General features: G+C 48.0%; 1 protein-coding gene across 1 annotated transcript in view; it reads left to right on the top strand.

The window, feature by feature from the left end:
• The window catches only part of LOC119390807 (delta-1-pyrroline-5-carboxylate dehydrogenase, mitochondrial), a 44569-nt gene extending 20252 nt beyond the window's left edge, over window positions 1–24317 (top strand). Inside the window, exons 10-14 of the mRNA XM_037658504.2 lie at window positions 1394–1542; window positions 12575–12753; window positions 17673–17861; window positions 18700–18818; window positions 21356–24317. Coding sequence (XP_037514432.1) covers window positions 1394–1542; window positions 12575–12753; window positions 17673–17861; window positions 18700–18818; window positions 21356–21474 — 755 coding nt within the window. The 3' untranslated portion in view covers window positions 21475–24317. The remainder of the gene's footprint in view (window positions 1–1393; window positions 1543–12574; window positions 12754–17672; window positions 17862–18699; window positions 18819–21355) is intronic.
• Window positions 24318–27392: the final 3075 nt, after the last annotated feature.

The following is a 27392-nucleotide window of genomic DNA, read 5'->3' on the forward strand; positions in this document are numbered from 1 at the left end:
TTTTAGTTAAAGCCATCAATGTTAATTATACTACATAACTATGACATAAGTGCGACCATTTACCTAGATTATTCGAAAACCATGTGTCATTCTTCTTTACTCGTAACATTTCTGTACCACTGATTTAACAAGTTCCAGTAGACCGGTTTAACAAGTGCCCAATGTTTCAGCTGTATGAGGTTGTCAAGGTTGCACACAGTTTGGCAGCACGGAAAGTTTATTGTCCAAGTGCTACAGAAAACTTCTTTTGCTGCTATACAAAAGTTATAGTATATTGAAAATTTGCGAGCGAGTCAATCTCAAACTGGTATTCTGCTCACAAATGTTAAACATGCCATAACTTTTGTGCAAATGGGCTGAGAACATCCATTATTTTTTATTGCATACAGTTCTCATTCGTGATTCTTGTGATGTGCTTATTTGCATTGTAACCCTCTCAGTTTAGGGAAAAAAGACCTTGCTCCTAACAAGGCACTCAAAATGTTTGATATTATAACACTACATACACTGAAACCTCTGTACAACGAACACGGATACTATAACGAAATATCGGTTATAATGAAGTAAATGAAAAATAGTCTTGCAATACATACAGTGTTAGGAATGTACGTTTATAACGAATTTTCGGATATAACGAAGTTATTTTCGTATAAGATATAACTTCATTATAATGAGGTTTGAGTGTATTATACAAGAAAAATGATTGCATACTTGAAATCTGCACACCAATGCACATAAAGTTTGCAAGTTTAATCAAAATCGATCAAAAATATTAAAAAAAGATATGAAACAGTAGTTTCCCTCTTTAAACTTGTACTGGTTATGCCAGTATTCAAATGTAACACGAGGGTTGACTTGAAGGAGATGAAAGTAGGGAAAAATACTCTTGCTATGAACATGTAAATATGGCATTAAGGAGAAAGCCTTAGATGCCTCATCAAACAGAAAAATTGACTGTCGGCATCCTGCATCGCTGGCGTCAATACAGGTGATGCAAAAAATCATCATCATATGATGATGATGATGAGGGACACCGACAGTGCTCGTCAGTGTTCCTCCTGTTTTGCTCGGTCTTCGTCGGTTCCGCACTGTACCTAACCATGCTACCTTACCAACTAGCCCAGCTTTCAATACTGTTGCAAGAATAAGATGCCTTTCGCCTTCGAGTTGTCTTAGGCGATTGCATATGGGACCCTGTGAGTTTTTCCCTTCTGAAGTGCTAGCATTGGCGGTTGGCTCCTTTTTCTTATAATCCCAATATTTCAACCTGTTAATTTCATGCAGTCGATTGTCACCCTATTTAAAAAACCTCGGCTCTTGCCTTCGTGTTGATAATGAGCACTCACTGTCCACATTGAGTGCTCTACGTTGAGCCTATATCGCTTTTTCACAGAGTGTGGTGGCAAGAACTTCCACTTTGTGCACCCCTCGGCTGACCTCCCCACCGTGGTGGCACAGACGACAAGGTCTGGCTTCGAGTACAGCGGCCAGAAGTGTTCGGCCGTGGAGAGGTTGTACGTTCCCAGCAGCCTGTGGCCCAAGGCAAGTCGTGTCTCGACAAGATCTTTATTACGATAGGACAATCCAGGCACATTTGATGCCCTTGCCATCATGTTGCACATAAAGTCCAAATTGATAACATCGCCCCACGTGTGGTATGCATTTATGCATTATGTGTGAGTGAAAGCGTGCGAGTGCTGCCAACGAACTCTGCTCTAGCAGAGATGAAACGGGCTGACTGTTTCCATTGTGCGAAAGGCATGTGGAGAAGTCCCGGGGGGGGGGGGGGGGGCTGCGGCTGCGTGGCTCCAGCAGGAAATGCATACTTTGACGGGCCGGGCATGGTCGCCCGCGGTCCTGCGCGCCATATCTTTAGAAGGGATCGGCAATGGCTCATACCTTTGTTCATGCTGTGCCCTATCACAATGCTCGCATTGAAGCCACAGAAATCGTGAAAGTTGCTTCACTCGCTGCAGCAGCCACGTTTCCTTACGCCTGCATTTTGTTGAAATCCTTCAACTAGCAGACAGCTTACCAAAGGATCATGGGCTACGTGATGCCAGCTGGCAAAAGAAAGAGTGTTCCACACTCGCCCTCATGGCTACGAGTGGTGCTGACTAATACCCCGGTCACACTGGCAAGTTTAGTGTCATTTTGAGCGAGTGCACTTACGCCCCCAGAATGTCACTTTGGCAGCGCGCTGCTACACGAGAAAGGGAAGTGCACTTTGGAAATGATTGTAATGGCGATGGGTACTTAAGTAGCAGAACAGGTATTTGTTATTTCAGGCAATGTTTCTTAATTAATACTGTGTTACAGCAGTTAATTTCCTTTCCCTACTATCCTCTGCTAGCTTCAACACTAGCTAAGGAGGGAAGGTGTTTGAGGTTCGAATCGGCGCCCCTCGATGACTCGAGTGCACGGTGGCAGCGCGAAGGAAGAGCCGTTGTCCAGTGAAGAGACGCTTTATTGCCACGCTCAGGCGTCTGCCCGGGTCCAAGCCCGAACCTCCGCTCTCCTCTCACATCCAAAACAGCCTCTTTTCAACGTTCAGTTAGACAAAGAGTCCCTCAACAAACCAATCACACTTGGGGGTTGGCATCACCACAACCAATGGCACAAACACTTTCATGACAGACACGGCATTGGTCTAACGTACGACACAATCTACAACACGCGAGGGGATAGGTTCACTGCGCAACACGTGTCATCTCACTCTCCCCTACGTTATAGTCTGAGCATGCCCCTGACGTCCGCCAGCGCCGAAAGCTCGGCTCGGGCTCAACCGGCCCGCGTACCAACGTCTCTTTCAAGAAGCCGCCACACAAGCAGCCAGAAATTCCCCAGGCCCTGGCCACTGGTGAAATGTGTACGCGATAGTGCGTTGCTCGCCAGTCTAATGACACTCGGTCATTACATGCAGCTGGGGGCCGGTTCACCTGAACGCTCCGAGTTCCGTAATTACGACCAGACAGCGATTGTACACAAAGACATCCCCCGGTCGCATCCGGCCAAGCGGTCGCAAGACCAATTCCTCGCGTTCCCTTTTGCGGCGCCGACACGTGTTTCTTGTTAGCAGCAGGTTCTCGGAACGGCAGCGCAGGTAAACGCTCAAAGGGTGCATGCGGATGCTAAACAATAACTGAAACCAGGCGGCCGTGTGTCGCGGTCGTCCCACCGGCGCGACGGTCTTCCCGTTCAGCTCCTATCTCCTCCCTTTTGTTACAAGCAAGGAGGCGGCTTTGGCGGCCCTGCGCTTTGACGGCGTCACCACAGAGTCGCCTTTCTTTCCCAGAGCGGGGCCTTCCGCGTCTGCGCTTTGCGGCGCCGACACGCGGGAATCTCTCTGCGCTGCGCAGTTTGTACACTGAACCACACAACAACACGCCGACTCTGCATGCCTCAGACTGACTCCTCCCCCCTCAAGAGTGTTACTGGACACTCGATGTCCACGTAACACGATAAAAAAAAAACAAAAAAAAAAACACCGCACAAAATAAATACGAAACTCTTCACGCACGCAAGTGCTGGACCAATTTCCATTTCACACTCAAAATAACAACTTTCTCGACATACTGCGGAGAAGAAACAAACAAAATCCGTGCGACGACCAACAATTATGACACACTCTGAATGAAATCAACAGTATTAATGAGCTCATGGTAGCTTGACACAAGGCACGCAAACTTTCCGGAGTCCTGTTGCATAGTGTCTCTCACATTCACCGCACCATCATTGTCCCAACACGTGAGACTCACTTTGTGCGCCCTTCAGGCCCCGCAGAACACACTCAAAGGAGGCGACGGACTCCGCGTCAGCTATATCTTAGGCCAAAGGATCGCACCCGGTTCGAAAAAGAATCAACACATTCCCCAAAACATCGCTTCGTTACATAGCAACACTGGCCCTACAAAACAAATCTGATACACCTATACACACAGTTCTATGACTTAAGGGTAAGTCTACACTGCAATAACAAAAGGAATGCCTACGATAACAAGACATTTGCATCTAGACACAAAATATTTGTCTGAGCTATGTTACACAACACTTGACACTTAATCCGAAATGCGAGAAAAAAAAAACTTGCTCATTCATTCGATCCAGAGTAACTAGTTCAATGGCTACCGATAAAGTAATAAACAGTCTGCTTCAAACATAACAGGCTACTTACATAACATTTATAACAGTCTACTGACATAACGGTTGTATGAACACAACCCAAATGATCATCCGAGACGCGAGAGAGCATCAGCAGCCTTGTTCAGCGCGCCTTTGATATGAACAATTTCTATGTCATATTTTTGGATCGCCAATGCCCACCGCGTTAGCCTAGCACTTGAGGGGGCCGCGCGAGTCAGGAAAGTCAGCGGGTCACGGTCAGTCATTATATTGACCTTTGTACCAAATAGCCACGTACCCAAAGACTCTAGCGCCCACACAATTGCAAACGCCTCCCGTTCAATTGTGGACCACTTTTGTTGCGACGGGCTCAATTTCTTACTAAGGAATGCAACTGGCCGTTCAGTTTCACCTATCCTTTGGGAGAGGCAAGCTCCAATTGCCGTTTCCGATGCATCCGTGGCCAAACAAAAGGGTTTGCTGGGGTCTGGTGCTGTCATCCCAGGAATTGACACGAGGGCCTCTTTAACTGAATCGAAAGCAACCTGTGCCTCCGAGTTCCACGGCAGTGTGTTCGGCACCCTTTTGTTTGTGAGTGCTGTTAGGGGCAAGACGAGCCTTGAATAGTTCGGCACATAGTCCCGATAGTAGTTCAGAAGCCCTAGGACACTCCTCAGTTCGCGTTTTGTCGTAGGCGGCTTCAGCCGTTGGATAGCGCGTACCTTGTCAGAGTCCGGAGCGTGTAAACCTGACCCCACCACATGTCCGAGATATTTGACCTGTGGCTGAGCGAACTTGCATTTTGCCGGGTTTACCGTGAGGCCTGCCTCCTGAATTGCTCGCAATACTGCCTGTAGGTGGCGCATGTGGTCTTGCCATGTCTCAGAATATATAGCTATATCGTCAATGTAAGCACATGCATACTGACGATGGTTGCTGAGCAACTCACTTACTACTCGCTGAAACGTTGCCGCAGAATTACGCAACCCGTAAGGCATAACCTTCCATGCATACAAGCCACTGGGTGTTGCAAACGCTGTCAACCTTTGCGATTCTTCGTCTAGCGGTATTTGCCAATACCCGCGGGTCATGTCTAATACTGATATATATTTTGCCCTGGCTATAGAGTACAAGAGCTCGGTCACATTTCCCATAGGGAATTGGTCAGGTTCTGTAACGGAGTTCAAGCTTCTGTAATCTACACATATCCTGATGGATCCGTCCTGTTTGGCCGCACACACCACTGGATGGGCAAAGGCACTCTGCGCGGGGTAGATAAAGTCCCACGCCAGCAATTCGTGCATTTGCCGTTCAACTTCTGCCCTTAAGGCCATTGGTACTCTATACCGTATAGACGCGTGTAAGGGCCGCACTTTTTTTTCAAGAAATGAGGGCCAATTTTCAGGGTGCGGCCCATACACGCGACATTTTTTTCTTTTAAGTAAAAACGCACCAGTTAGCGAACGAAGAGCGTTTATTGCAGTATACGACCTTTCTTGCGACATACGTGCTCAATCGTCGTCACTCAGCGAGTCCTCAGACTTGGAGTCCGAGATGAGATGGTGTGCTGCGAAGCGCCGTCACTCCACAAGCAGTCATCTTCCGTGCCATCCAAGCTGTTAGATATCCCGGCGACTTTAAAACTTCGGGACACAATGTCCGTCGACACCGAGCTCCACGCAGATAGGATCCACCCAAGTACAGTCGCCAAGGCTAGTCCCTTCACACGCAGCATGTCCGTTGTGAGTGCAAGACCATGATTCCGCACTTCAGTCACATAGCGGAGCAAGTCTTCTTCTAAATCGGGAAACTTGCACTGCTCTCCTCGGAAAGCGCGCTTAGTGCTGTTGGTGTTTCGCAAGGCTTCTTTTTGAGCACACCAACGTCGAATTTTCTGCCGGCGGCACGTTTCCCATACTCGAGAGCATACTCGATCACCTTCAACTTATAGCCAGCAGTGTAGCTATTCAGGTACTTGCCCATCTTGCCAAAACGTGAACGCCGTGTAGAAAACAAGCTAGCACGAAGGTCATCGAACAGTACAGAAAACTACAGCAAATGGCTGGCTGAACTGTACAACCGAACAACGCGAACACCATAACGCCATGCCAAAGTTGGTGATGCTAATGCCGATATGGATAGCGCCGATAGCGCGTTGGTATAGAGAGCTAAAGATAAAATTCTGCTTTAACCTTTAGTTGGAGACTCTATGAATACTAATAAAAAAGTTAAAATTTTTAGCCCACTTCACGAACATCTTAACACGAATAAAATCGAAAATATATATATACATACTCTGGTGACGATGATGATGGTTGCGTTTCCTTGCGCCATCTATCGACTACGCCTAGAAGCTTACGCGCGCGCGCATTTTGAATACGTATTGGTTGAGGAAAGTGTGGGTGCGGCCCTTACGCGGATTTCTTTTTTTTAGAATATGCACTTCAAAAAAAACGGGGTGCGGCCCTTACACGGGTGCGGCCCTTACACGCGTTTATACGGTATGTGGTCGTGTCTGCTTAGCACCGGGTGACAATGTGATTTTGTGCTCACCAAACTTGCTTCGGCCAGGCCGGTCCGACATCACCTCTCTATACTCATGAAGAACCGCACTGAGTTCCTCCCTTTGGCTAGAACTTAAATCAGTTGCTTGGGCAGCCACAGAAACTTGGCCGCACGACTTTACAGCATGCGGTGCCATCTCGATGTTCCCGAACTCTGCGTCGGCCTCGAATACCACCCCTACATTGTTAGCCCGCGCATGATACGGTCGGAGCTTATTAGCATGAACTAGCCTCTCAGCACCCGTTGCGTCCACTACAACGTAACTGTCGGCCCGCGTTCTCTCTTTTACGGCCACTGGTCCTTGCCACTTCGGTTGCAATTTGCTGCCGCCCTCACTTTGCATGACGAGGACTTGATCCCCCACTGAAAACTCCTTCCGGGTGGAGCGAAGGTTATACTTCTGTGTATAAAGCTTCTGGATTTCGCTGCTGCGCTCATCCACAACTTTTGCGACCTCACTCATTTGTTGTCTCAGCTCTTTCAAATAGACTGCCGCTGGTTTGCTTAGCCCAATCGGAGGAGTCCACTCACCAGTCCACGATTTACGGAGAATGCTGAAGGGCCCATGTGGTGCGCGACCATACATAAGTTCGAACGGTGACTTCCCCGTAATGTCATGCGCCACTTCGCGATACGCCCACAGCAAGCAAGGCACGTAGCGGTCCCAATCTCTCCCGTGCTTGCCGATTACGTGGCGCAGCATACCTTTGAACGTCCATTCCAGCGTTCCACGATGCCGTTACTCTGCGGGTGATCGGGCGTCGCGAACCTCATTTTTACGCCTAACCTATCCATGAGCTCTACCGTTAGTTTAGCCGTGAAATTTGTCCCTTGGTCGCTACATATCAGCTCAGGCGTTCCGCAGCGACTAAACACATCTATTAGAGCTTGACACGTTGCCTTGGCTGTCAATGCCCGCAGTGGAATCACTTCTGCCCACCGTGTACACAGGTCAACAACACTTAAAGCATACTTATGACCCCGCGAGGAAGCTGGCTCAAGGGGGCCTATGCAGTCAAGATAAATTACCTCAAAAGGTGTCTGCGGTCTGTTCAAAGGCGTTATAGGCACCCGATCGGTCTTAAGCCTACGCGCGTGAACCTGACACCCATGACAGCTCTGACAATGTTGCTTTACATCCGATCCCAATGATGGCCAATAAAAGGACGCTTTAATGCGCTTTTTCATTTTCTTTTCTGAGAAGTGACCACCGCAAGGGCTGTCGTGTGCTAACTCTAGCACTTCGGCTCGGCGCGACTTTGGTACTACTAACTGGAGGCACTGTTTCCCGTCTAACTGCTCCCTATGATAGAGCAACTGACCGTCAATTACCATGCCGTGCGACCCGTCTTTTGCCTGGCGCCACGCATCGGCCAGTGACTCATCTCGTTTCTGCTCCTCTGCGAAAGAACTCTCAGTGACCGGCCCAAGCCGCTCGCTGTCCTCAATAATATCTTCTCCTACAGAATTCTGACTTTCAACCTGCCCCTGCTCCAAACCTGACGTGAAATTAGACGCCTGCGGTTCCAACGCCTGTGCGTCCTGCTCCTCCTCTCCTTTATCTTCTAACGAGGTGTTTGCCTCACCCTCGGTGTTAGGTACCTGTTGCTCACTGCTTGGTGGTTCCTCTAATGTGCGCTGCACGGCGTTAGCACTAGGGTTAGAGCCTTGAGACACCTGCTCTTGGTCTCTCAATGGTAAATGCTGCTCCGGTGCCATCTCCTGTGTAGTGCAGCTGATTCCCATATCATACTCCTTCAGGTCACTCATTAACTCTTGACGGCTGAGACGAAGGCATTCGTAATCTTCCGGAGTAAGTAGTACGGACGCACTGGTACTCAACTGATCAGTTACGGCGCAAAGTAAAGTCACACGCTGAGTAGCGCTCCCTGACGAGTGTGGAAGGCCGAGGGGCACATACATTAGGCACGCTGTAACGCCCTGACCGAAAGCACCAGTTAGCTTTATTATGCCACTACTCTGACCCAAAATCTCGGCAGTTACCTCCTTCGCCCGTATCACTGTTATATCCGCACCTGAGTCAATGCGCGCGAAACAGGGCTTGTCTCCGACGAAAATTTCGATCCTCGGATCTCCCATCAGTGAATTGTTCATAAAGGCAGGGTACCGCGACGGTGTGGCTGATCTCTCAAATGACCTTTCCTTCTGGGGAGCTACGCACGCAACCTCTGCTTTCTTAGCGGCAGTGTCTCGTGAAGACTCGCAATCCCTTTGAAAGTGGCCCCTTTGTCCGCATCCAAAACATACTCCTGAGTTAGGGCTGAAGTTTGGACCAGTGGATTGTTTGGGATGCGGCCTATAATTCTGATTTTTTACTGCAGTGCCGCGGTAATTGCTCTGCCTGCTGCCGTCGAGGCTTTCTTCAAAATTTGCGGCTAACTCCGCTATATCCTTGGGCTTCAACCAGCCCTTTACTTCCTGCTGAGTGACCAGTGAGCGGAGATCACTTGACATTAACTGCTTCAGCCTATCTGCTATCAGCAATTCCTGAAGGCTCTCAAATGACTGCACCTCTCTACTTCTGAGGTAGTATGTGAACATTGTCTCCAGGCGTGCTGTCACTTGGCTCCAAGACTCATCTGCCTCTCTTTTAATTTCTAGAAACATTCGGCGGTACTCACTTGGAGTCATCCGCAGTTCCTTTAAAACTTTAGATTTTAGATCTGGGTACGCCATTACCCCTGCCTCCGATTGATTGGCAACGAATGTCCGCATCTTGTCACTTAAGAATGGCAATATAACAGTGCCCTGCACTTCCTCAGGTATGCTCAACGCCGCAAAAAGGGCGTCCACATTCTTGAACCAGGCGGGAATCATTGGCCCATTAGTGGGCATGGGCGCAAGGACTGCTTTCAGCTCTTTCGCGTACCATCCAATACCGCTATGCCGGTTACGGATTTCCGGCTCCTCTGAAGAGGCACGCGACGACCTCATCTTCTCCAGCTCAAGCTTGAGCTTTAATGCTTCTATCTCAAGCATCAACTCCCGAGTGCGATCCGATCCATTTACACTGTCACCTTCCATAACATTTCCCTCTGGATCCGACATCTCCCAGAGTGTGCCTGAACGCAAGTGCATTCAGTAAAAAGGGCCCCGAGAGAGCACAAAGCGAGCCTCACCTTGCCGTGATGCGTCGCCCACCGTCGTTGTCAGTTGCAGCTGCGTCCGTCCCGTCTCTGACGCTTGTCGTTACGAAGTCGCTCGATGCTCGCGGTGCTCCACCGGACCACCCTCGCCGTTGCGTCAGTCCCTCACGTCGACGTCTCTTGCCGCTCTCCTCCCGATGCAGGACACCGCAGCGCCTCGTCAGTCGCTCAACGAAGTCGTTCGGCTTCGCCCTTGTTCGCTGACACCTAGCGCTCACGTGTCGCTCGACTCCTGGCTCCAAAGTTGACCGGCAGGCTCGGAATGTCAGTACTGCTTCAGGCAGCTCACCAGCAGGTCCCAATAGCAGCGAGCGTCTTGACAGCTTCGCCGGGCTTCAGCACCTTCCTCACTGCGGGCTCTCCGATCCTGTCGACTGCGCCAGTTAATTTCCTTTCCCTACTATCCTTTGCTAGCTTCAACACTAGGTAAGGAGGGAAGGTGTTTGAGGTTCGAATCGGCGCCCCTCGATGACTCGAGTGCACGGTGGCAGCGCGAAGGAAGAGCCGTTGTCCAGTGAAGAGACGCTTTATTGCCACGCTCAGGCGTCTGCCCGGGTCCAAGCCCGAACCTCCACTCTCCTCTCACATCCAAAACAGCCTCTTTTCAACGTTCAGTTAGACAAAGAGTCCCTCAACAAACCAATCACACTTGGGGGTTGGCATCACCACAACCAATGGCACAAACACTTTCATGACAGACACGGCATTGGTCTAACGTACGACACAATCTACAACACGCGAGGGGATAGGTTCACTGCGCAACACGTGTCATCTCACTCTCCCCTACGTTATAGTCTGAGCATGCCCCTGACGTCCGCCAGCGCCGAAAGCTCGGCTCGGGCTCAACCGGCCCGCGTACCAACGTCTCTTTCAAGAAGCCGCCACACAAGCAGCCAGAAATTCCCCAGGCCCTGGCCACTGGTGAAATGTGTACGCGATAGTGCGTTGCTCGCCAGTCTAATGACACTCGGTCATTACATGCAGCTGGGGGCCGGTTCACCTGAACGCTCCGAGTTCCGTAATTACGACCAGACAGCGATTGTACACAAAGACATCCCCCGGTCGCATCCGGCCAAGCGGTCGCAAGACCAATTCCTCGCGTTCCCTTTTGCGGCGCCGACACGTGTTTCTTGTTAGCAGCAGGTTCTCGGAACGGCAGCGCAGGTAAACGCTCAAAGGGTGCATGCGGATGCTAAACAATAACTGAAACCAGGCGGCCGTGTGTCGCGGTCGTCCCACCGGCGCGACGGTCTTCCCGTTCAGCTCCTATCTCCTCCCTTTTGTTACAAGCAAGGAGGCGGCTTTGGCGGCCCTGCGCTTTGACGGCGTCACCACAGAGTCGCCTTTCTTTCCCAGAGCGGGGCCTTCCGCGTCTGCGCTTTGCGGCGCCGACACGCGGGAATCTCTCTGCGCTGCGCAGTTTGTACACTGAACCACACAACAACACGCCGACTCTGCATGCCTCAGACTGACTACAGCTATAACCAGCCCTTCAAATAAAATTTACGTACAAACGTGGTGGCTGCAGCCATTGCACGGCGTGCGCTGGGCATGCCCCTGGCGGTCAGGGCTGTAAACTGCCCGAGAAGAAGAATAGCAAAGTAGTTTTTTGTATTATAGTATGTTTTAATGCATAAGAATATTCCCAATAAAGAAAACGACAGTTCAAAAATGCTATGAACTCTGCTTCGGATAATAAACTATTTATTTTCGAGCCACTGCTATCGAGGCTAGACCTACGTCTCGGCGAAGTGAGTTTGGCAAACGCACTCGCCGGCAAGTGCGCTTTGCAGCGAGTGTCACTAAATGTTCCCGTGTGACAGCGTGCGAATGGCACTAGCGGCGAAGTGCACTCCCTCAAAGTGCACTTAAATTGAACCGTGTGACAGGGGTATAACACTCCCAGATTTGCACGCACTTAAATACCCGACAAAGTGGACCAGAGGACGACCGCCGACATAGCTCAATTTGTAGAGTATCGGGCGCGTTTTACAAAGGTTGCAGGTTCAGTCCCTTGCCGGCGGCAAGTTGTCTTTTTGTCCACTTTACTTTCTTTACATCTTTGTCACAATTACTATAATAGTACGCTGAAACAGTACAATTCACGTCCCCTATAGTACCTTCCTTGGCTTCGTTATCTGCTTGTTTTCTTTAGGGTTGTGTCAAACAAAGAAATGGGCCCCCCAAATTCCCCCCTTCGTTCATTTTTACATTTTACTGTGGGGCTCTGTTGATTCAGTTGCTGTTGAATGAAATTGATTTTCAAGTATTATAATGTAGATGCGCTGAGCGAAATGCACAAACGAGTAACGTAACAAGAGAACAGGACTAGTGGTGTGCAGGACTACTAGTCCTGTTCTCTTGTTACGTTACTCGTTTGTGCATTTCGCTCGGCACATCTACATTACAATGCTGTACCAACTAGCCCAAATTGAAGCTTTGCTGATTTTCAAGCAATAAAGCAATGGTGACAGAAGATGAGGTGGCAGTGCCAACTGGTCGGAGCACGCAGCGATGTCATCAGGCAGAGGCGATTTAGGAGACTGGAAAACCTTATCTTCGTTAGTGCCCGTGGTGTGCACTCTGTGTCTTTTTTCGAAAATGAAAAAATTGTGAAATTTTGCAATGATGTTCTTACCAGGAATGGCAAGTTGCAATTAAAGGATTAAGCTGCTAGATCCACAAATTATTTGTAAGTCAGTAAACTTCTCCCCATGCAGCTCAAGGAGCAATTGGTGGAGGCTCAGAAGAGCCTGAAACTGGGCTCACCGCTGGAGTTTGACACCTTCACCTCGGCAGTCATCGACAGGGCGGCCTTTACCAAGATAACCGGTTACCTGCAGCATGCCAAGAACAGCTCCAACCTCAAGGTGCTGGCTGGTGGCAATGGTGACGATAGGTTCGTAACTCTCCGTTTTCCATCGCCCTGTCCCTAGTTTTGCTTAAGGGGGCACATGGCTCTTGAAAAAAAGTTTTTTATTTCTTGATCAATTTTGATGAAACTTCCTGAGCTTATGTATATATGTGTGCTAATTTCAAGTATGCAATTATTTTTATAGTATGATGTGTAGTTTTTAAAATACAAAATATTTCATGTGCCACTTGGGGAGCAAGTTATTTTCTAAACTTAGTTTAGTTACAAAGTAAATCAGCATATCATGATAATCTGCAATCGGAACTGTATGCAGTGCAACAAAAATGGATGTTCTAAACCCATTAAAACAAAAGTTATGGTATGTTGAACATTCACAAGTGAAATTCTAGCTTGAAATTGGCTCACTCGCGTATGTTCAACATACCATAACTTTTGTTCAAGTTGGTTTAGAACATCCATTTTTGTTGCACCGCACACAGTTCTGATCGCAGATTATCGTCATATGCTGATTTACATTGTAACGCAGTCAGTTTAGAAATAATCTTGCTCCCCAAAAGGCACATGAAATATTTTGTATTTTAAAAACTACACAGTATACTAAAAACGTAATTGCATATATGATATCAGCACACACATACACATAAAGTCACCAAGTTTCATCAAAATCGAGCAAGAAATAAAGAAATTTTTAAGAGCAGTGTCCCCCCTTAAAGAGGCCCTGCAACACTTTTCCAAGTAATCGTCGAATGACCTCACTATCGGAGCTTATTTCCTTATGAATCGACGACTGCCGGAAAAATTTTTTAGAATCAACGACGTACGAGCGATGTTACAGGGATTTGTTGCCCGCTCGAAGTGGTTTCTCTCCCCTTTGATCCCAGTGAGCATGCTAAAAGCTACGCGGGGAGGGGGGGGGGAGGGCTGATCATAGGCGGGCAAGAAGCAATGTTCGTATGTCAGCGTACGTCATGACCTTGAGCACTTTGTTGTTGTCTTTGAATGCACAGCTCATTTTCAATATAGCACAGTGCGATCATGAGCACACATGTAGAGCGCGGCGCGGTCATGTTGTGGCACACTGCAGCGGCTGTGGTAATTGCGCAGCTCACGATGCTCAACTCAGCCAATGCCCATTTCCTTGTTGTTTTTGGGTGCGTATATGGCATCATTTGTCAAGAGAAAAGGGAACAATTCCTAGCTGACCTCTTGACATTTAATTTCAAGTTCAATGCCACATGCTGCGCTATAATGTCTAGCTCACGTGTTCACGAGAGCCTCAACTACGAATGGGCAGCATTTTCTGACCATGTTCAAGAAGTGTTGCAGGACCCCTTATAGGGGTTTTGGCCCGTTTGCAAATTCTGGTTGTATACTGGAAGTTGTAAAGTACCGTTAAGGGCTTGTTTCACTGAAAACGCCTTCCCGAGTTGAGAGTTGCAAGACACTTTGCCGATATACTTAGTGCATATTGACTGGTTTAGCCAGCGTAACCATACACAGGAACAACAGTAACTTTGTGTGACAATAATGCAGGCTATACACACGTGCCAAACAACAAAAGGCAGCGGTGACAATCATGAATGAAATGTGTAGAACAAAGGAAGTTCAGTGATTGGACACTACAGCTGTTTGGTATAGAGAGTGATTGAATATACTAGCACAGTGTAGCACATTTATAACAAACCCGCTTACAGCGAAATAGTGTTTATAACAAAGTGATCTTAATTTCCCGTCCCAATTTCCGCAGTTTCGATGCCTTTTAAGGGGAGACGTGGGTCTTAAAAAATGGTTTTTTAAAAGTTGGGTGAATGGCATGAAATTTAATACACTTATTCAGCGTTTTCTGCAGATTTGAAATCCCTAAGTAGATTTTTATTAGCTGCATTAGAACAAAAGATATGCAATTTCTAACACATATTTAAGCATATTTCTTACGGGGATTTTTGAGAACTTTGCTTAGTCAAACACAAAAACAAAGTATGTGGCAAGATTGCCAGGAAGCTAGGCTAGCCGGTGATGCTATTTATTTTCTTATACTGTTGTTCACCAAATTATAATCCTCGATGATCAGAAACAGTATGCAACAAGAAAATTTCACTCACATTTACGCCTATTTATTTTGCATTCAAAGTTTTGTTGAAGACAATCGGATTAGCATCACCGGCTAAACCAGCTCTTTGGCAGTCTTGCCACCCACTTTGTTTCTGTGTTTGACAAAGCAAAGTTGCCAAAAATTCACGTAAGAAATATGCTTTTAGAGATTGCACATCTTTTGTACTAATGCAGCTACCAAAAATTTAATTAGAGATTTGGGATCTGCAGAAAAAATTGGATAGGTTTGTTAAATTTCATTCAGTTCACCCAGCTAATAAAAGAAATAAAAAAAAGACCCGCATCTCCCCTTAAGTCCACTTTTAACGAAATAAAAAATGCGACTCAGCGGATATAGCGAAGTTTTTTGTTGAGAACAAAAAAAAAATTCATCAAACCACCTTTTTGAGCTTTCGCGTGAAATAACTAGGCCGAAAAACCGCCAGTTCTTGGCTCCCGGCAGCCGCTTCGCCCCACTCGGCTCCCTGCGAAAGCTTGCTTCACTGCACCACACGTTTGCCCGGTAGCCATCTCGTGAACGCTTCCCATTCTTTTTTCCAGTGCCAGGTGGGCCGACCACCGCGATCTTATCTCGTTTCACGGCGTACTCCTCTCTTCAGAGAGGAGGTCGTGGGGGCAGCTTCAGAAACTTCGTGGCCGCTTTAGACCGGTTCCGCTTGTGGCGCCTCATTTTGGTGAAAAAGCGAAGCAAGTTGGTACGCTCCTAAATTGCTTTTCTTCCACGGCATGGCTCCACCAGCTAGGCCTGCCTAGAGTTACTGTTTATGCGACCTTTATATACAGTAACTATAGGCCTGCCTAAGCCTGGCTGCGGCAGCTGCGGCGCTCCGCCAGCGGCTCTGCGAACACTGTCGCACACAAAACCGTCCTCTCTTTCGTGGTGTGCAGTCGGTTCAGTCTTAGCAGCAGAAGCAACCGTTCGCACATGTTGTGCTGTCTCTCTGTTCACAAGTAAAAAGCGGATTATCGCAGCGCGCTTGGACTTGCCGCGGTTGCAGCTAGGTCTGCCCATGTACATCGGCGAACTTTACGACATTGTCGAGTCAAGCGATACCCGGAACGACCGCCTCATTGACGACCAAACAAAAAGTGCTCACTCTAAAAGTGAAACGTGCCATTTTAGATGAAGTTCGACAGAAAATTAAGAAGACCGACATTGCGCGGAAGTACGGCATAGCACAGTCGACTTTGGCGACAATCATAAAAAATGCAAGCAAAATTGATGCAGTCTTGGACGGCGACGTTGGCAGCGGTGAACGGAAGCGGATCTGCACTGCCACTTACGGAGATGTCGAAGCGGCGCTCTACAAATGGTTTGTAGACGCTCGTGCCAAGAACGTCCCGCTCAATGGGCCGATCCTGCTAGCACAGGCCAAACGTCTGGGGTTTGCTCTCAACCACGAGAACTTCAACCCAGGCAACGAATGGTTGCAGCAATTTAAAGACTGCCATGGGATCACATGCAAGAGCATTGTCGGTGAAGCTGCATGCGTTGATGAGGACGGTCTTCTGCGTTGGATGGTGAAGCACAGGAGCCGCATTCTTGAGACATACACAGAAAGATATATTTACAACGCTGATGAAACGGGTCTGTTCTTTCAGCTGTTGCCTGCAAAAACTCTCGCGGCGAAGACTGATAAGTGCGTGGGTGGGAAAAACAGCAAAAATTGCATCACAGCGTTGGTGTGCGTGAGCATGGACGGCTCTGACAAGCGGCAGCTATTGGTCATTGGCAAGCCCAAGAAACCGCGGGGCTTCGCCAAGGTGCTGTCAATGTCTGTGGCGTACACACACAACACAAAGGCATGGATGACGGGGGAGATATTCCGGAAGTGGCTGACAGACTTTGATAAAGAAATGTCCGCGAAGAAGCGCAAAGGGCTGCTCTTGCTGGACAGTTGCAGCGCACACCATGTTAATGCACATCTGAGCGCTGTTGAGGTACTTTTTCTGCCTCCGAATACAACCGCCAAGATGCATCCAGGGAGTGATGACAAACTTCAAAGTGCATTATCGCCGCCGTGTCATCGCACGTCTGCTCATTGACATCCGTACAGCCGCCAACGCTGCCGACCTGAAGGTGCCGCTAGTAAAGGTGGTATTTTTCGCAAGTGGAGCCTGGTGGGACGTGAAGTCTGAGACCATCCTTCACTGCTTCGAGAAAGCAGGTTTTTCGCAGGGAAGCAGCGCTGCCCTTTATATAACAGCAGAAGCAGACATCGATGCTGCTGCAGCGGATGGTGCCGCGGCAGTGACGAGATTGGGGCAGCTGTTGGAGGCTGCGGGCAATGCAAGCCTTGTCCCAAGCGGGTTGGATTATCTGGACTTTGCCCTGGCGGATCAAGACCTCGTCGCAATGTAGGAGCTCACCACCGACGAACTCGCCGCTAGCGTCTCCGAAAAGGGACCGGCCGCAGGTAGCAGTTTCTCGGACGGCGACGGTGACGACATTGGTGCGCCTCGGCCTGGGACCGCCGGAGCAGCTCTCGCAGCTGTCGACACGCTGCGTATGTACTTGTGCTCCGAACCGAGCAGTTGCGATCTGTTGGACAACGTGAAGCACCGTGTTCTGAAACGCGCACTCGCGAAACGCGTGCAAGGGACCCTTGATCGCTTTTTTCAGAAAGTGTGAATAAATTTTTTTTCTTGGTCTGCATAATGTTTGATTTTTTTTTTACAGTCCAGGTGTAGCGAAAAAGCGGTTATAGCCAAGTAATTTCAGATTCCCGCCAACTTCGTTATAACCGGGCTGCACTGTAGTAGGTTTGTACGGTTCTTGTTGGCACTGCATGTGATGTGTTCCGTATGTTTTTTTTTCGCACCGTTTACAGCCAGGGCTTCTTTGTGCAACCGACCATCCTGGAGACCTCCGACCCTCACGACAGGATCATGAAGGAGGAGATCTTTGGGCCAGTGTACACGGCGTACGTCTACCCAGACAACGAGGTCGACAAGTGCCTTGCCCTGGCGCGCGACACGGCCCCCTTCGGCCTCACGGCATCTGTCTTTGCAAAGGACGAGTGAGTGATGTGGTTCATTTGTCCTGTGGTGATAGCTGTTACCATGAGCTCACGCCTTCCGTGCCACCTCTTCTATCTGTATCAGTCAGTGGATGCCCGGAGTGCTGTTCTGGAGTTTTATAGAGGACCTGGTAAAGAAAAAAAATTTGTGGGGAAAATTCCTTAAAGGGGCCATGACACGATCAACCAGCAATTTGTGAGTTTCAGCAAAAAATAGAAGTAGGGGGCCTATTATGCCTATACATATTTAAAAATTGGACTGTAAAAAATTGTTTCGGTGCAAAATGAGCCTAAGAAGTTGCTGGCTGTAAACCCCACCCACTGCCGGTGACTGCCATTTTGCCATGGAGACTCTCTGTGCCTGTGACGAAGCCTGGATGCAAAACGCAGGTGGTCAGAATTATTACTGTGCGAAAGCGTATCACTGTAGCACATCTCTTATCCAGCTTTAGAATTGTAAGCCTCTGCTGCCTCAGCTTTATTGTATGCTGGTCAGCTCTCAATGTTCACAAGCCACACTGTGTACCAGATAAATACCCTCACATGTAAAATATGGGCACCATTCTGGCTTTCATCATGTCATTGGTAGTAACCAACACAACTTTGCGACTCATGTCATCGATTATTTGTGCAATTCTTTCTTCGTCACTACTGGACAAGGGACGAGGGCTCATACGTTTTCTCGCTGTTGCATTATGCAATCACTCTCAAATGAAATGCATTGAAAGCATCCCAATGTGAAGATCTCATGTTCCCATGAACATTTTTTAACCTTTTGTTAGTGCTTGTTAATTTATTAGGTATTTTGAGCTCCGCTTCGTGCTTTGACTGCTTGCAGAAACTTCCTGAAGTCGGCGTGTGAGTACCTGAAGATGACTGGTGGCAACTTTTACGTCAACGACAAGTCGACAGGTGCTGTTGTCGGACAGCAACCATTTGGGGGAGCGCGTATTTCTGGTGAGTTTTGCACCAATGAGGGGGCATTCAACTTCATTATTCAAGGCAATCACAAGCACATATAGTACTTGATGCAATCAAATTACTTGCCGAGACTGGTCTTCCGAATAGAAAACCACAGTGAAATTCTAGTCACTTCGAGTCGCATTAGTTCTATTCGAAGATAATCGACATTTCTAAGAGTGTGCTCCGGTAAATTTTTTTTTAATTTGCACAGCTTGCACCGAGTTGTGTAAGGCTGGGGCACTACCGAGCTGGTCGGCATTCGGCTGGTCCTGGCTTGACTAGGCACGTGTGCATTCACACGCCGATGCACGAAGTGTTCACGTGCTCGCATTGCAAATCACGAGTTTTTCCTAGGTATCGATTGGGTTTGGTTGGTTGTCTCTCTCTCTTTCTTTCTCTCTTTCTTTCTCTCTTTCTTTCTCTCTCTCTTTCTTCCTTTCACTTCCCTTGTTTCTCTTTCTGCCTTTCTCTCTCTGTCTATTTCTTCCTCCGTCTTTCTATCTTTTTTTTCTCATTCTTCCCTTTCTTTCTCTCTATTTTTTCTCTCTCTCCGTGCTTGTTTTCTCGCGCATCCGCGTTATTGCATCCCACGCCGGACAAATCAGCGCAGTGGGAGAGCGCACGCCGGGCATATGTGTTCGGGGAGCGAAGCAGGAAATGACGAAGCGAGTGCGTGCCGCCACGGTGATGATAGTTTCTTGTCTACATCGGGAACCGGACAAACAGTGAAAAAGCCTTTGGGCTTGAGGGGGCACTGATATAAAGAGGTACAATGGGACCAATATGATACTGCGTTTCAAACGCCAAAGTGGTGAGTGTGCTTAGACACAATGCCTCTGCAGTGTATCTTAAAGGGGTCGTGAAGCACCCCTTGGGCTTGTTGAAAAAACAAATCCCGCGGAAATCTGACAAGGCTATGAACTGCTCAGCCAAATATTGCAGTCGTGTGCGCCGCCGCGTAAAGGCTGCAAGCGGAGCGCAAAGTTGCTGTTTTCTCAGGCGCTCTCTTTTCAAACAGAGGCCGGTTCTCACTCTCATCGGTGGCCTGCCGGTTGACGTCGCGTATCTGCTTCTCTGTGTCGCAAAAGACATAGCATTCTCATTGGCTGATAGCCGACATAAAGCGAGAGCGATGTTCAGATCAGATGTGCTTCTTGCCACGGGGTGCCGCCACTTGTCGACGCCGCACTCCTCAGTCTGCTAACTTTACACGGTAGCCACACTCGCGCATGCGAATCACAGTGTGAGAGCAATCGGTTTCATGACGCGCGCTGACGTAACTTCTTTCCCCGGTACCATCCCTCCCTGTGTAGCTTCCAGTGCGCTCGTCGGCACGAGAAAAGAGAGAAAGCGCTGAGAGCATGCGCCAAACCCCCGTAACTCCACTCATTCTTGAGGGATTCGAGAAATTTTTGTGGCAATCGATTCGGGAGGCAGTAAGCTCAGATACTGAGGTCATTAAATCATTACTTGTAAAAGTGGCTCATGACCCCTTTAATGTGATTTACGGTCACTACACAAACGTCCAAAATGACCGAATGTTATGCCTCTTCTGCATCTGCTGTCGTCACGCTGATTCCATAGAGTTTCCTACAATACTTACTAGAGGGAACTCTGGCGCTAGTGTCTATGGGAGCTGCAACGCATGACGCTTCAGCCAGCATGGGAATGATGGGTAGTATACAAATTTGTCTAAACTTCGTTCTTTCGGCTCCGTTTGGCTGCGCGTCAGCTGCATCCGCTTTGTCGCAAAACGAAGTTCAGCGAAAGTCAGCAGTTCCACTTCACCACTTTAACTTTTTAGGCTCACCAAATCAAACCTGGTCACGAAGTTCACAACGGTCTATTCTTTTATCCGAAACGAACACCAAAACGCAGCAATAAACAAAGCCACAAGTACGTTTGAAGCTGCAAGCACGAAGACTAGGCAAATTTGTGTACTGCCCCTCATTTCCATGGTAGCTGAACGATCACAGCACCAGAGTCCCCTCTAGTTAATTTTAGGAAACTCTATGGCTGATTCTACGATTTTGTTTTAGAATGTGGTCATTGTGTTGGGGCATGCGAATAGGTGTGTGCATGGTTCTCGATTGGGGGGGAGCCAAGTATCACGGCAACACCCCCACCTCCCCTTCCATTGGTCGACTCCAAAAGAAGACATGCTTCACAGTGGATGGAAGAATGAAAATGAAGCAAAGACATGCTTCTCACAGCGGCCTGCCTTTGGTTCGTGGCTTTCAGAGGGTGAAGGTGGCGAGTAAACAGTTCTTGGAATGCAACATCAGGTGTACTGGCCACCATTAACGTCAAAAACTTGCATACTCGTAAACCCGCACATTAAAGGGTACAGGTCCCGATGAGTAAAGATGTGCGAAAGACTTGGCGCCCCCCTTAAATGATTAATGGGGGGGAGGTCAGCCCCCCTTTCCCCTCCTTTACACCCACGCCTATGAGCATGCACGTGTAGTAATGTCGTGTTATACAAACAGGTAAAAACCACTATAATACTGCTATTTCCGCATCTCCTGCAGGCACCAATGACAAGGCCGGTGGTCCACACTACTTGCTTAGGTTCAGCTCAGCACAGACCATCAAAGAAACCAAGGTTCCTCTGACCGACATCAAGTATCCCTACATGACCAGCTCTTAATGTTTGAACTCGTTGAACACGGTGCATCATCAAGCCTAAACAAACTTCATCCACGGGCACCTTTGTACTGACGCTAGTTGTTTTTATGGAAAACTTTTATACTACATCTGGACACCAGACTAGGTGTGTCAAACTGTTTGTTGTCGCGTGTGCATCAAGTGTTATGCTGCAGTTCATTCGCGTGTCGTGGTTTAGGATGTTCACTTTGCTGTGTTGCAAGTCGTAGAATACAAATGGCTCTTTCTGCGTGCTTTACTCAGCATTGCGGCTTGAAAAAGGCCTGCTTACTGCCAGCAGTTTCTAGATGTAGCCACTTGTCACCGTGGCAGCAACGACCACAAATGATGTTCGTGCTATTGCACACGTATTGGGGTCATTACAACAATGTTGCAGATGGAAATTGCGCTGTTAATCATATCTCATAATGCTATGTTTGGCCAAAGCACTTCGTTAGGGGCATAGTCGTAACATTCATTTATATTAAGTATACCTCTGCCAGCTTCAGTTTTGTAGTACTGGGTGAGGGGCATATATGGATAAATATGCAATGCACAATTATATAGAGAGTGAAACACTGCAGTTATTAACCACATAAGCACATCAAAGTATTGAAGTGATTGCGCTTGAACGCTCCAGCGGTACTCATGCAACTCATCTCGTGGAGCAAGGAGAATGGTACCTTCTAAGCGATGCTGTGAAACTGCCTGGGCCACCATCTGAATTTGTTTTTTGAAATAACGATCCTTGTTCTTGTGTTGACACTTTTACGTAATGTTGCCACCGTTTTCTGTCTCTCTTATTGTGTGGTCATGTGGTCATCGTAATAGAGCAGCCATCAAGCTAACGTTCTGTGAACAGATTTAGAAATATAAAAGGTGGAAAGTTTAACCAGGAAGAAGTCTCTGGACTTCAGAGTTATTCAGGGGCAAGAGGACGATGCAACATTGACTCTTTCTCATTTATTTAATAAAGTGACTGGGGGGAGGGGTGGCAGTAAGGCCATAATAATATTAGGTTGGTGCAGAAATTTCACTTCAACTTTGTTCCCTTACTGTCTTAACATTTCTGAGCCAAGGCGTTGCATTTTTTTTCTCTTTCCAACTGTTCTTGTGCAATGTGTATCCAGACAGCACCGAAAAATTGCACAGGGTACTCGCCAGCTACCCCAGATTATGATCAGGGGATTTCAGTACTTGTGTGCCTTGTTTTCTTATAAAAAAATACAGTATTTTCTCGCGTATAACCCACCCAATACACGCAGAATATTCAGAGCTAATGCTAGGGTGAACGTTACACGCAAATTTTGGTACGCGAATTGGCTTCACGGCACTGCTCTGCAGTAATGCAAAAGGGGCAGCTTTGCAGCAATACATGGGGATATATATATTTCTTTCATTTTTATTTTTCCGCTGCTTGTAGGGAAGGATGCAGATTATATGCAGGGGTGAGTTATGCGCGAGAAAATACGGTGATGTGTGTATTGTCACCAATTGTCACTAGGTCAACAGTAGTTCTACTGGTAAGGATGTTGGATTGGACGCTGCTGTTTAGTACGTGATTGTGTAGTCTTACATAGAAGATGGCTTAGGTATATATGAATGACTCACCATAATGTTTACAGAGTGTCATTAAAAATCTCATCTTTTATTGACTTTTTATATTCGAACACACTGTGTTGTGAAATGTTGCATCCTCTGTTTATTCTAATAAATATTTATGGTAGCTAGCAAGGTGCATGATGTACAGTTGTGGTTGATATTTCAAGGGGACAATTGGAGAACACTTGGGCACCTTTACTGATGTTGTAATTTTTATATTGTAATTAAGCTGCCCTCTTTAATTCGTTTGTTTTGCAACAAATTATATATTGTCCCACAATTTCGTCTGTCTATGCACATTTGCATCTGAAACAGTAGTCTGTTTGCATAGTGCATTGCTGCAAGATAATACATAGTGGCACATCATTTGACAAGGCAAAACACTGGTTATACCAGCTATAGCAGAAATTTTTCAGAGTACAAATTTTGTTTTCTGTGAATGCTTTGTCCTTCTGGACAGCCTGCGTCAGATGTTTGTACATCTTTGACTTCACATGTTTGGTAGTAGTATTCGGGTTCTTCCAGCCGGCAATGGCTGCAAAATTTGTGGCAATAATTTGCTGTCACTTAAGAGTTACAGGGCTTAATTTTGAATGGTTTTGTTCTGCACAATGCTGAAAATGAGTCAACAGTAGCAGCTTACCTTACAAGACATTTTACAACATTTTTTTTTGGTGCTCAGTCACCTGAGAGGGTTTCGACTGTCATGGGTAACTGCACATTTCTGAAACTCTTATCCTTTATCTCCTGTCGGAACGTGCGTTACTCGCCAGCATCAGTTGTACACAACACCTTGCACTTCAGTTGTCTTTTCTGGCTCGAGGCCACCCATTATTTGTGGAGCTGGGCATTGTACGTTAGTTGCGAACACCTGAATTGCTTTAAGAACTTCAATACAGTATGTTGTTCTTTACTATTATTAGTGCTGCACGCTTCGACCACATAGTGTTTTGTGCTACTCTGTGCTTTCTTGTGTTTAGTCATTCACCTCTTGACATGTGCATCCGAGCAGTGAACGATTTCTTGCACGCTTGCTCTGTTTGCGAAGCATTATCTGCCGGTGACCATAGAGAGACTAATTTCAGTTCTTGTACATTGTCACAGTGAAGTGTGTGTGTTCTAGTTCAGCATAGTATACTACTGCACAGTATTAAAAGACGAGTGCATCATGAAAACAAAGAGAAAGCACAGAAGGTTTGTTTTGCAAGGAAATGCTTACTATATAAATGTGGATAATATACATCATATGTCATGGTTTGCATTTTCATTCCCTCCACACAGACGTCACTCGTGCGAACAAGCAACGGCTGTAACTCCTTTGCTTGTAGGTAGAGTGCAGTAGCATTTAGAAGCATTGTCTTCTGAAGGTCCTGCCACGGCTACCGGTTCACCTGTGCTTCAGCTGCATACAGGGGGGTGGTTTGGGGAATTCGTATGCCCCTGAAATTTTTGCATGTTGCATGTGTATATATGTGCATACATATACAAACGTGCTGGCTGCATACAACTGCCAGAATGGAGACAAAGCTTGGAATGAGGTTTTAGTGCATGGCACTCATCATCTTGTGCCAGGCACCCTGGTTTACGTAGATTCACCCTGGTTTACGTGGTCAAGGTGCAAGTTGTGCAACACAGCATAAACAAGATTGCTCCAAAAACAACAATCGCTGGCGCATGCGCAGATTGCGTTACTCGGTTGCATTACTCGATGAACGTCAATAGCGCATACCCATACACTGCATTGCAACACGTGACGAGAACATTATGTTAGGGCAGACTTTACAGTTCGCAACGACCACTTCCAGTAAGAAAACGACACTGCAGCAACCTAGCAACATCGCGAACAGCGCGAAAAATCTGTAGAGCTCACCAATGTGAAGCGAATCAGAATCTTCGTCGTGTAACTCGATCAGCTGAGAGTGGCAATGGAGCACAGCCCCGCAACTCCCTTAAAAGGGACGTTTCCAAAATTCTTCTCACGAAATTCCGGAAGGCGTCTTTAAGCGGAAAATTCTTGCGTACGTGGTATGGCTAGAAACACTCTGTGTAGCTCATCTTCAGATTCCAGAAGATCTGGAAAAATTATTTGCAACGCACACTTAGCAACCCCGGGCATCAGGCAAACGTGGACATGCTTGCGAGCGCACGATAAGCACTCTTCCGCGTTTTCCTTTTGCAACGACTTTCTGTCTTTTCTCGCATTCAGCATTAAGTTCAGCTTTGTAAAAGCCTACGTCCCTACGTTCTGTCTGAATATTCATGTACACTGTCGTCCTTTATGAAAGGGAACACGCGAGCGCGCGGCCTGCGCGCTGCGGCAGCTAGCGTACAGCACCATCAACCGAGAGCTGAAGAGAGAGAGAGAAACATCTTTATTATGTACGTAGAACAAAAGGCATGGGAGGAATCCCTAGTCCGGGGTCCCTAGGACGACTCCGGCGACGTCTTGAGCCCGTTGTATGATGGCTCGCAGGACCCCGGGAGGTCCGTCGCGGAGGGCGTCGTCCCACAGCTCTTTCTTGCGTAGCGGGCAGAGGAGGGGTGGTAAAGGAGGGAAAAGGTTTGCCGTGCACTCGATAGTGACGTGGAAGATGGAGGGTGACTCGCCGCAGCCCGGACAATTGTCGGCATAACAGTGTGGCCAGAATTTGTTCAGGGAGACAAGGTTAGGAAAAGTGTCGGTTTGCAACTGACGTAGTGCCACTGCTTCCTCTCTCGAGAAGGATGGTGGTGGCGCACGGTGAGTGCAGCGAATGCTTCTATAATGACGGAGAATGTCTCCGTAACGCAGCAAGTAATCCCCCCACCCTGAACTGGTCGTTTCACCACGCCGGGCCGCCCGGAGGGAAATATCGCGGGCAACTGCATGTGCGCTTTCATTGCCCGGCAGCGAGGCATGACCAGGGGTCCACATTAAGTGGATGTGGGAAGGTGTGATTGAATAATTTTGCGGGATCTGTTTGAGAATTTGTTGTGCCGCTCTCGGAATGCCATGTCCTGATAGGAACGCCCGACATGCCTGTTGCGAGTCTGTCAGTATATACACCTCCCCTGGAACACGAACGGCGTGTCGAATGGCGAGAGCAACGCCGAGAATTTCTCCGTACGCGGCATTAGTGCCGCGCATTGCAACAGAGTCCTTCAGGGATTCAGTGCCATCCAGCACTACGGAGGTATAGCCCTCTTGAGTGCGCGCTGTGTCTGTGTATAAGGCCTGGGATTCTGGGATGTTTTCGAGCATGCGGTTAAGGTATCGCACACGAGCTTTACGCCGTCCTTTGTCATGCACTGGGTGCATATTACGCGGCAAGGGATGAATATTCAGTACCTTGCGTAGGGCGGGGGATAAGGTCGTTGGGCGGGTTTCAGTTTCAAGTGGTGGAACAGAGTACCCTAACCGTGCGAGGAGGTGGCGGCCAGTACGTGTGAGCAAGAGGCGCTGGCGGTGACAGACCCAATGCGCCTCTAGTAATTCTCCTAGTGTGTTATGCGTTCCTAAATTAAGGAGACGGTATGTGGAAGTATAGTGCGGGAGGCCATGGGCCAGCTTCGTCGCTTTACGAATGAGGGCCTCAACGCGAAGTTGTTGCGCCTGGGTCAACCGCTGAAAGGGAAGATGGTATGTAAGACGGCTGATGATGCATGCCTCCACCAAGCGCAGCAGGTCCTCTTCTCGAAGACCCGAGCGCCTGTTAGAGACCCGTCGGATCATGGCCAGGATTTGGTCAGTTTGTCGGGATAGAAGGGAAACAGTGTAGTTAGACCTGCCATCCGCCTGGACGTGTAGGCCGAGGATGCGAGCACGGCTGACCTGTGGTATGGGTATACCATCCACGTGTACAGTGATTGGCGGCATAGGTGAGGGGCTGCGGGAGCGAATGATTATGAGCTCCGATTTTGCGGAGCACAACTTAAGCCCCCTTTTCTCGCATACTCGGAGACAGTGTCGACCGCTTGCTGCAGTCGCTCCTGGATAGCACCGTCGCAACCGCGTGTACACCAGAGAGTGATGTCGTCCGCATAAATAGCGTGAGCGACATCGGGGATCTGATCGAGAAGCCGGGGGAGCCCTGCAAGTGCGATATTGAATAGAGTGGGGGAAAGAACAGAGCCCTGTGGTGTCCCACGCCCTACAAGGCGGATTGTACCTGATCGATGCGGCCCGATTCCGATGGTAGCTGTGCGATCTCGAAGAAATGCGCGGATATAGTTGTACATACGAGCCCCACAATGAGACTCTGCAGCATTGCGAAGGATAAGTTCATGTGCAACACCATCGAACGCCCCTTTGAGATCTAAGGCGACAAGTGCTCTCGTTTG

The sequence above is a fragment of the Rhipicephalus sanguineus genome, chromosome 4, assembly GCF_013339695.2.
Source record: "Rhipicephalus sanguineus isolate Rsan-2018 chromosome 4, BIME_Rsan_1.4, whole genome shotgun sequence".
NCBI lineage: Eukaryota > Metazoa > Arthropoda > Arachnida > Ixodida > Ixodidae > Rhipicephalus > Rhipicephalus sanguineus.